This window comes from Pan troglodytes, chromosome 20 (assembly GCF_028858775.2).
Source record: "Pan troglodytes isolate AG18354 chromosome 20, NHGRI_mPanTro3-v2.0_pri, whole genome shotgun sequence".
NCBI lineage: Eukaryota > Metazoa > Chordata > Mammalia > Primates > Hominidae > Pan > Pan troglodytes.
Window position 1 is genome coordinate 21,512,624 of NC_072418.2, and position 10,046 is coordinate 21,522,669.

Below are 10,046 nucleotides of genomic sequence, written 5' to 3' on the forward strand. Positions count from 1 at the left end.
ACCTTTGTCCAGCTTGATGTGGCCTCAGGGCTGGAGACTCCCAGCCATGCAGAAAGGCTGTAAAAACAAACCCATCTCCCTTTCCAGCCTCAGGCATCCATGAGGCCTGGCTTCCCCACAGCATCCCCAGAGCCCAGGAGGGTGGACTGAGCAGAGGTGGACCCCAGGGCCCAGCTGTCTCCGATTCAGCCAGATAGTAAGGAGATTTGCAGAAATGGGAGACAGGACCACTCTTCTTACTTAGCTTATTTTTGGAGAAATAACTAACATGTAATGGGTTATTTTTAAATGAATTAATATGTTTTTTAAATTTCCAAGTTTAGAGAATACAGTTATCCAATAAACAAAAGCTGTTTGGACTCCCTAACTTTTGAGAGTGTAAAGGGTCCTGAAAGCTGCCGACACAGCACCTCATGAACTCCAAACCTGTGAGGTTGGTATTATCAGGCCTAGTTACAGGAGAAAGTGAGGCTCAGAGCCCACCCCCTGGGTTGGGCCACACCACTCTTTGCCTAGCGGTAGGTCTTGGGAGTTGATGCCACTATTGACATCGCAGGGACACCGCTGTTCCCAGCGCATGGCAAGGCTGAAAACACAAGGCCGCAGAGACCTCGCTTGTGCTCTGGGGTGTCTGAGCACTGGCTGGGAAAGGCGTGGCTCGGCGCAGGCTCAGACCCCTCATGGTCCCCAGGGCATCGGCCCAGAGGGCGGACGCTGGTGCACACTGCTCTCTAATTGATGCACAGCACATAGTTCACACCCAGGAAGTACATTTTAGGAAATTCTCTATTGAAACGTAAACATGTGGCCACATTACAAGTGTCTGGCTCAATGAGTGGTTACTAAGTGAGCATATTTGGATAGCCAGCACCTGAACCCAGAACCACCTGACCAGCTGTGAGAAGCCGCCTCATCCCTGCAGGTGGCCACCGTCCAGGGGTGCGCATCCACAGCAGCCCCTGGGCTGAGGGACTTCTGAGCTCATCCGGCGGCCCCTGCGCTCGCTGTAACAACAGTGATCCACTTGGCCTCATTTTCAGCTCGACGTGGGATCATATGATGTGTCCTGGCGTGTCTGGCTTCCTCTGTCCATGTCAGGCTGGTGCTGTGTAAAAACACCGGTTTTCTCCACTGATGGAAGCTCCCAGTAGAGTGAGGAGGGCACCTGTGAATTGCGAAACTGGTTTTACAGTTTTAAGGAAACGCAACAGGGCCCAGAAAAGCCAAGATGAGCATGAAGAGCCCGAAGAAAGTGGCTGCTCACACGGCAGGACGCCCCGGCCCCCCAGCTGCAGTGTTGGGCTCCGGCCCAGGAGGGAGCCCAGAGGCAGAGCCACCGGTCCACAGGCCCTCAGCAGGAATGGACAAGGCTGCAGGGCAGGGGGACACAGTTGGCTCAACAGTGTCACACACAAGTCAGTTGTAGGGGCTGTGGCGCCTTTAAGGCAAGCTTCTGGAAGGAAGCAGGAGAATATCCTGTATCCTGGGGTTGGCAGAGATCCAGGCTGCAAGAAAGCCCTGGCTGAGACCCTGTTCCCTGTTCAGGGGCTGAGCCAGCTCTGTGCTGGCCATGGTGCTCTCGGTGGCCTCTCCTCAGCCTTGCCCAATCCTAGGCATCTCTGGCCAGGGGACCGGCTCAGGTGACCTCACCAGGGCCTCACAGATCGAAGTCTTCTGCCCCAGGACCTGCAGCACTGTAGCGTAGCAACTACATTGCGCTGTGTCTGAACTCATTTGAGGCGGGCTAGGGCTTTTGAAGTGTTACTTCTTTCCCTCCCCTCACAGCGGATCGTGTGAAGAAGGGATTTGACTTCCAGTGGCCCCAACCCGATAAACCGATGTTCTTCTACGTGACCCAGGGCCAAGAGGAGATTGCCAGCTCGGGCACCTCCTACCTGAACAGGTGAGCAGGGACAGGCCCACCGGCGTCTGCAGGTCTTGGGGACAGCTTGAGAGGTTGTTGACCCATTCTACTTATTTTTAACATGGGACTGAAACTTTTTTTGCCTTCATTTCCTGTTTAGCCTGTTTAGACTCTAAACCGTGTTGTTTCTGCCTCCTTTTCCATTGTACTTGTTTTTTATTGGGCAGATACTTGCTAATCCCACATGGCAGCCTTTTCTGCCCCTCGAGACTCCCCTGGTGAAGGCTGGGGAAGCTCAGCTGTGCAAACGCCAGTGATGGCAGCTGCCTTCCCGCAGGGTGTTGTGTCTGCACCCCTCACGGCCTCCAGCCTCAGGGCTCGGGATCCCACAGGTGGAGCCCAGCACTGAGAGCCTGGGTTTCTTAGGACCGAGGCTGCGAACGTGGAGAAGATCACCACGAAGTTGCTGAAGGCGGGCGCCAAGCCGGACCAGATTGGCATCATCACGCCCTACGAGGGCCAGCGCTCCTACCTGGTGCAGTACATGCAGTTCAGCGGCTCCCTGCACACCAAGCTCTACCAGGTGCGCCGCGCCCTCGGGCACACTTGGTCTCCTGGGCCATGCAGGGGTATTGACCCTTGACCTTTAAGTTACCCCCCAAGAGGGGCCCGTCCTGGCTGGAGCTCAGAATGGCCCAGGAAGCACCAGCTGGCCCACCCTCTGGGGAGGGCACAGACAGCATATCCCCACAGACCCTGCGAAATTCCACATGATCAGGACAGAGACTTTGAGAAATACGTCACAGGGATCAGAAACATGGGCTGAGATTGGCACATCAAGGTGTTTTCTCGGGACAGTTGAAATAAGTCCAAGGTGGAACGGCAGTGGTCTGTGCCTGCCACACACTGGATGTTGTGCTGTGGAGACTGTGGTGTTCACACCTTTATTGACACCTGGATGAAACACCCACTGCGGGTGTGTGGGGAGGAGGCACAGCTCTGCCTCCATGGGGAAATGAGCCCAAGTGCTGAGTCTGAGTGGCCACATGGCAGTGGTTTCTGTTCTGTTTTTGAGCACGGCTCAGATTCTCTGGGATGAGCACGTGTGCTCTTAGTGCTGAGAAACAAATCTCCGTGGCTAAATGAGAACAGGCTAGGTGTCATGGCCCACACCTGGAGTCCCAGCATTTTGGGAGGCTGAGGCAGGGAAGTCGCTTGAGGCTAGGAGTTCCAGACCAACCTGGGCAACATAGGGAGACCCTGCCTCCACCAAAAAAAAAAAAAAATAACTGGGTATGGTGGCATGTGTCTATGGTCCCAGCTACTCAGGAGACTGAGGTGGGATCAGCTGAGCCTGGGAGGTCAAGGCTGCAGCGAGCTGAGATCGTACCACTGTACTCTAGCCTGGGTGACAGAGCAAGATCCTGTCTCTAAAAAAAGAAAACAAAACGAAATGGCAGCAGAGCCAGGACAGCCCCTAGGTGCGGTGAGCAGGCGCCAGGCCCCAAGCTCCCGGGTGGGATTTGAGGGTGGGTCTTGGTGTGTTTCCTGCATTTTGGGGGGACTGGGAAGGCAGCCTGCTGGCTGATAGTGACCACAAAGCTCCCTTCCAGGAGGTGGAGATCGCCAGTGTGGACGCCTTTCAGGGACGCGAGAAGGACTTCATCATCCTGTCCTGTGTGCGGGCCAACGAGCACCAAGGCATTGGCTTTTTAAATGACCCCAGGCGTCTGAACGTGGCCCTGACCAGAGCAAGGTAGGGAGGCTGCCTGCTGCGTGCTGCCCAGCCGCTCTCGTCGGTCCTCACTTCCCAGGGAATTTGGGGCTAGGGTTGGGGGTTGCCAGGGCCAGAGGTCAGAGGACTCTGAGCAGCAGTTGAGAAACGATGTCTCACTGGAGAGATCTTTGTTTCCGTGTCCTGGGGGTTTGCTGTGGCCCCTGTGCCTCAGCCCAGCAGGACGTATTTTTCCAGGCCCTTCTGGTCTGATTCAAAATAAATCTTGTGTGTGTCTGTCAAGTTGTTTAATCTGAGAGGCTGTAAGTTTTGGTCCTGTCCACTATTTTTGGTTCTAAAATACAACTTTTGTGAACTGATGATAGCAGAAGGGACCCCGAGAACAAGGTGTCCATTCTGTCATCCCACATAAAACTAGACATCAGGCCGGGCATGGTGTCTCACACATGTAATCCCAGCACTTTGGGAGGCCGAGGCAGGTGGATCACCTGAGGTCAGGAGTTCTCGACCAGCCTAACATGGTGAAACCTCCTCTCTACTAAATACAAAAAGATGAGCCGGGCGTGGTGGCACATGCCTGTAATCTGAGCTACTTGGGAGGCTGAAACAGGAGAATCGCTTGTACCTGGGAGGAGGAGGTTGTGGTGAGCCGAGATTGCGCCATTACACTCCAGCCACTGGGCAACAAGAGCAAAACTCTGTCTCCAAAGGGAAAAAAAAACACTAGACAGCAAGGACCCATTCACCAGCTGGAAGAGCTGGAAGTCGGGGGGACCTGGCCTGTGGCTCCACCCAGCACAGGGAGAGAGCCTGGCGCTCCTTCCGGCTCACATGCGCGGTGGTTCTCCTCTAGGTCACCATGGCTTTGTCATTGGTTACTCCCTCTTTCTAAGGCGCCCTCTTGTTTGGTGGGCAGTATTGGGTGGGTCCCCCCACAGCTTCGTGAGGTGGGCTAGAGGAGCTGGGCATCGGGTCAGTGCCCCAGCCTGCTGGGGGCCCTGTGGGGCCGCCTGTGCCCCGGTGCCTGGAAGGCCGACTCTCTTGACAGCAGGTCTTCTCTCCAAACGTATCCACCCAGCCAGGTGTCTGCCATGGGGCTGCTTAGAGTCGGCCACAAAATCAACCCGTGTGCAGGGTCAGTGGCTTGGCATTGGGCTCTGGGGCCTGTCCCTGTGGCTGGCAGCCTGCCTGCTGCCCGGTCCACGCCTCTGTTGCCTTGGATTTGGGTTCTGAGTGAATGCAGCCTTGCCTCTTGGACCGTCCTGTGAGACGGGCAGCTCTCCACCTGCGTACTCAGCACTGCGCCCTTGTTGCAGGTATGGCGTCATCATTGTGGGCAACCCGAAGGCACTATCAAAGCAGCCGCTCTGGAACCACCTGCTGAACTACTATAAGGAGCAGAAGGTGCTGGTGGAGGGGCCGCTCAACAACCTACGTGAGAGCCTCATGCAGTTCAGCAAGCCACGGAAGCTGGTCAACACTATCAACCCGGTGAGCGCCTGCACAGGACAGCAGGGCAGCACGGAGAAACCCGGGCCCAAAACACTGCTGGGAACGTGCCAGCTTGGCCCGTGTGCCCGTGAGCTGAGGGAGGGCTCTCCTCGGGGAGGGTGGGCTCTCCTAGGGGAGGGTGGGCCAGCCCACTTCCTGTCTCCCAAGCCGTGTGTGGCATTTTTGGCTTGGGGCCGCTAAGTCCTGGGTGGCCTCTGGGAATTGGGCTCAGGGCTGCTGTGCTGCATGCAGCAGCCTGGGACCTTGGACACGGGCAGTTGGAAGCTTTGCAAGCCCGGGGTGCTCTGGTAGTGAGGGGGTGTGAAGCTTCCTGAGCTGAGGCCCAAGGGTCAGCATCAGAGCCCAGGTCTGCCAAGGAGGGCAGGCGAGACCCAGAGGCCATGAGACAGCAGCTCCCTCCTGTCTCCAGGGAGAGCCCCTGGCACAGTGTCAACACCTCACAGCTGCATACCTGCCACCTCCCAGGCCACCGGGCCCGTGGGAAGTTGTTCCTTCTGTTGAGATGACAAATTCCTCACCTATCTAAACCTTCGCAGGGAGCCCGCTTCATGACCACAGCCATGTATGATGCCCGGGAGGCCATCATCCCAGGCTCCGTCTATGATCGGAGCAGCCAGGGTGAGTCGCTCAGCAGGGGACCTGGCCGACCCCTTGTCCTCACACCGGGATGCTGGCCGTTCCCATGACTGCAGCTTTAGGTGCCCCCATCTTTCCTTCCCCTCAAGGGCGGTGCCTGGCTCCCTTGGCCTCCCCGCCCCTAGGGCATCTCTAGCCCCGGAGCACTCCTGGGGTGTTTGTCTTTAGCCAGAGTTTATTCATTTGTGTTTCCTGGTGATCAAGCTAGTTAGCTTTTTCTTGCCTTTTGGTAGGGCAGGGACTGCATGTAGTACAAATAGAACATTTTCATAAAAAGGATTTTTTTTTCCTTTGGTAAATGCAGGGTGATTTTCATTTATTTTCTTTTTTTTGTTTAGAGACAGGGTCTCCCTATGTTGTCCAGGCTGGTCTCAAACTCCTGCCTCAAGCAGTCCTTCTGCTCAGCCTCCCAAAGTGCTGGGATTACAGGCATGAGTCACTGCACCTGGCCAATTTGCAGGTGTTTTTTTTTTTTTTTTTTTTTTTTTTTTTTTTTTTTTTTTTGGAGACCGAGTCTCGCTCTGTTGCCCAAGCTGGAGTACAGTGGTGTGATCTTGGCTCACTGCAACCTCCCCCTCTGGGTTCAAGCGATTCTCCTGCCTTGGCCTCCCGAGTAGCTGGGATTACAACCACCCACCACCATGCCCGGCTAATTTTTGTGTTTTTAGTAGAAACGAGGTTTCGCCATGTTGGCCTGGCTGGTCTCAAACTCCTGATCTCAGGTGGTCCACCTCGGCTTCCCAGAGTGCTGGGATTATAGGCTTGAGCCAACACGCCCGGCCCCAATTTTCAGTTTTTAAGATCTGTGTAGGCCAATGATTCCCAGCAGACTCTCCTCGGGGAAGGTGCCTGCCCAAGCAGCCAGCCCCAGGCAGGCTGCTGTAGTTAACATGGAGTCCTGCGAATCCGCATCTTCAGCCTGGGCAGAGCCAGGACAGATGTGCAGCTCCGGCTGACTGGCTGGTGGGGTGGGTGGGGCATCGCTGGGGTTTGACCGAGGCAGGTGACACCTGCCGTGTTCCACTGTGATTTGCAGGCCGGCCTTCCAGCATGTACTTCCAGACCCATGACCAGATTGGCATGATCAGTGCCGGCCCTAGCCACGTGGCTGCCATGAACATTCCCATCCCCTTCAACCTGGTCATGCCACCCATGCCACCGCCTGGCTATTTTGGACAAGCCAACGGGCCTGCTGCAGGTGAGCATCTGTGGCTGCGGCTGGGTGTGGCCCTCCTGAGAGCTCTTGAGGGTGTGCTTGTCTGCGAGGCCCTGGCCTCCTTCGGATCACCCTGGACTGCTGTCTTTCAGGGCGAGGCACCCCGAAAGGCAAGACTGGTCGTGGGGGACGCCAGAAGAACCGCTTTGGGCTTCCTGGACCCAGCCAGACCAACCTCCCCAACAGCCAAGCCAGCCAGGATGTGGCGTCACAGCCCTTCTCTCAGGGCGCCCTGACGCAGGGCTACATCTCCATGAGCCAGCCTTCCCAGATGAGCCAGCCCGGCCTCTCCCAGCCGGAGCTGTCCCAGGTGAGCCCGCCCCTGGGACGGGACTTACCTGAGTGAGGGTGGGGCTATGCACCTGAAACATTCCCTCTGAAGAGCCCCAGAGAGCTGGCCTGGCCCATGTCCACTGTCTGAATTACCTGTCCCTGGGCTGGGGTCATCAGAGTGGGTCTCCTGGGTCTTAGTTTGGGGACGGGTTTTCCATTCTTTTCTCTGGGGCTGCTGAGGGCTGGGTGGATGTGAGCACCCTTGGCCTGTGGCTTGCTTACCTCCCGACCTTGTCTTTCAGGACAGTTACCTTGGTGACGAGTTTAAATCACAAATCGACGTGGCGCTCTCACAGGACTCCACGTACCAGGGAGAGCGGGCTTACCAGCATGGCGGGGTGACGGGGCTGTCCCAGTATTAAAAGGCAAGCCCCCCTGGGGCAGGCCTGGCCCCACCCCAGCCTCAAGGAGAAGGATGGGAGGGGGCTCTCCCCAGGGAGCTGCACTGGAGGGGTGGTATCTGGAAATGTGTGCTGTGCCTGGTGGGGATCATAGGCCCTCAGGGCCAGCTTGGCCTGTGCCCTTCACCGCTAGTCAGGGTGGCTCCCCACCCCACCCTACCCCATCCTGTCTGCTCCGGGGACCACCGCGGGACCTCAGTTTCCTCATCAGAGTCGGGGAGGGCAGCTCGGGCTCTCCCTCACTGTCCTGTGTGCTGGGTACCTGTGGGGCTCAGGTCGCAGCCTCTCACCGCCTCCTGCCCTTCTCCCTCCTCACAGGTGGCGGCGGAAGAGCTAAGCAACGTGGCTTAGTCCATCAGCATCTTATTCTGGGTAATAAAAAATAAAAATAAACGGATACCTGTTTTCCACTGCTAAAACTGAAGCACCACTGTGTGAGCAACAGGAAGGGAGAGCGCACGAGGGAGAGGAGCCGAGGCCGAGCGCCCCCTGCTGGCCCGCGGCGGCGAGGAGCAGAGGGAGCGGAGGAGGGGCCGGCCCGCGGGAGCCGCGGCCACCAGGAGGCCCCGCTCCGTCCCACCGGGGCTGCGGCCAGGGCGGAGGGAGGAAGACCCTCATCTCAGAGTAGCCCTTTCCTCTGTTCTTTTATTTCTTTTTCTCTTTGATTGAAAGGGGACTACGTCTTAGCAGGAAAAAAAACTTCGCATTTCTGTGCCCGAGCAGGCTCCTTGCAAAGACAGCAGCGTGCGGGGCAGAGCCCCGGGAGGGCGCGTCTGTACACGCCTACCGGACGCGCCGAGGTCGCGCTGCCTGTGTTCTCCGAGGGCCTTCATTTAAAGAAAATAAGGGTGTTTTGGGTTTTTCTGTTTGTTTTTTTCCAAGATTCTTTTAAAGGAGTACTGAAGAATACTTTCCTAAGTTTGTCTCTAAAATCTTAGCGGTGGACCTGGGAGATTGGAGAAGCTTCCAGAAACAGTTTAAACAAGCCAGCGCCACTGGAGAAGAGGAGCAACACCTGTGCCGCGGCCGGAGGAGTTTTGTTGTTGGTTTTAGCTTCCAGTGGCTTCTTTCTGCGGGGCATCAGGCTGCTGGGGTAGCCGCCCGCCGAGCCTGGAAGCTGCTCGTTCTCCGCTGGACTCAGAAGCCAAGCTGCTTCCCGCCTGGACTCGGCGCAGGGCCCCGCACCGGTGAGGAAGGTACTTTTGGCCCCATTGCGAGGGGCCTTGGCCAGGAGTGGCCCTGTGGCCAGGAGGCGAGAAGGTGGCTGTTCCCGGATTGACGGCTTTTTCCCGGGGGCCTTTGGAAGATTTGGTGGAAGGACAAGAGGGCCTGTCCCTGTCCCCGTCCCCAGGAGGTACCGACAGTCCCTGTGCCGGTTAGACACGGAGCGCTGCACACCGAAAGCCCAAATTGGGAGCTCTGCCTGCCGGCAACTTTGCTGATGGGGTGATTGCTGCTTCTGGGGGGTAAGGAAACAAGTTACAGAAATTACCGCGTTCTGTGTGAAGGGACTGAGGGTGTGGTGTCATTGGCAGAGGGTCATTTTAGGAGAGCTGCCCCAGCCCCTCGAACGCCTGGCTTGGGGTGTCATTCTGCCTGGCGGCCAGGCCTCCAGCTTCCCCTGGCCCGGGCCTGGGGCCGTCACTGGCCCTGATCCGAACACCTCCAGATTCCGGCTTCTACATGGGACAGACGGGGACGCACAAGGCCACCTTCCTTCTGGCAGGGACTCTTATTTATTCCCATTGCTCTAGGGCTTTCGGTTTCCCCTTCTTCCGGTAGGCCGCGTAGAGGCATGCACCGGGTAGGTTTCCGCGGTGACCCCGCGGCGGCCTGAGGGACGCTCCCTGCCCCATCCCGGCTGTTGGGCTGGGCCGCTTTGCCTCTGCTTCGCCCTGTGCTGTGTTCTCCAGCTTTGTAGCAGCAGCCTTGACAAACCCAGGCGCACTGTACCAAGGCAATGTAACTTTTGATTTTCGGTCAATTTAAGTTCTTTTGTCACCAAAAAAATATTAATAAACAGTTTTGACTTCACACCAAGGTTGGATAAACTGCAGGGGGTGGAGGGTGCTGGGGTTTTGCCCTGGCTGAGTAGAGGGGTTGGGGTGTGAAGGAGGCCAGAGGGAGACAGGCAAAGCCCAGAAGGGACAGGTCTGCCTTGCAGGACTGAAGGGCGACCCCTGCCCCTGGGCCCCTCCCGTAGGCAGCACCTGGGCCTGTCGGGGCGGCTCCCCGGAGTGGCGCGTTAGGCCTCTGGTAGGTGGCCTGGAGGTGGAAAGGCCTATCCGATCACCAAGACTGAGGGGCGCCCTCCCCACCCCCGAGGCAAGGAGTCCAAGGAGACCAGCG

At 57.3% G+C, this 10,046-nt stretch overlaps 1 protein-coding gene across 2 annotated transcripts in view; it reads left to right on the forward strand.

Moving 5' to 3' along the window:
• Window positions 1–9,731, forward strand: part of UPF1 (UPF1 RNA helicase and ATPase) — a 36,297-nt gene extending 26,566 nt beyond the window's left edge. For both annotated transcript variants that reach the window (XM_016935540.4, XM_016935541.4), the window contains exons 16-24: window positions 1,786–1,903; window positions 2,291–2,447; window positions 3,478–3,620; window positions 4,916–5,090; window positions 5,648–5,729; window positions 6,784–6,945; window positions 7,056–7,273; window positions 7,539–7,661; window positions 8,016–9,731. In XM_016935540.4, coding sequence (XP_016791029.1) covers window positions 1,786–1,903; window positions 2,291–2,447; window positions 3,478–3,620; window positions 4,916–5,090; window positions 5,648–5,729; window positions 6,784–6,945; window positions 7,056–7,273; window positions 7,539–7,658 — 1,175 coding nt within the window. In that variant the 3' untranslated portion in view covers window positions 7,659–7,661; window positions 8,016–9,731. The remainder of the gene's footprint in view (window positions 1–1,785; window positions 1,904–2,290; window positions 2,448–3,477; window positions 3,621–4,915; window positions 5,091–5,647; window positions 5,730–6,783; window positions 6,946–7,055; window positions 7,274–7,538; window positions 7,662–8,015) is intronic.
• The last annotated feature ends 315 nt before the right edge of the window (window positions 9,732–10,046 follow it).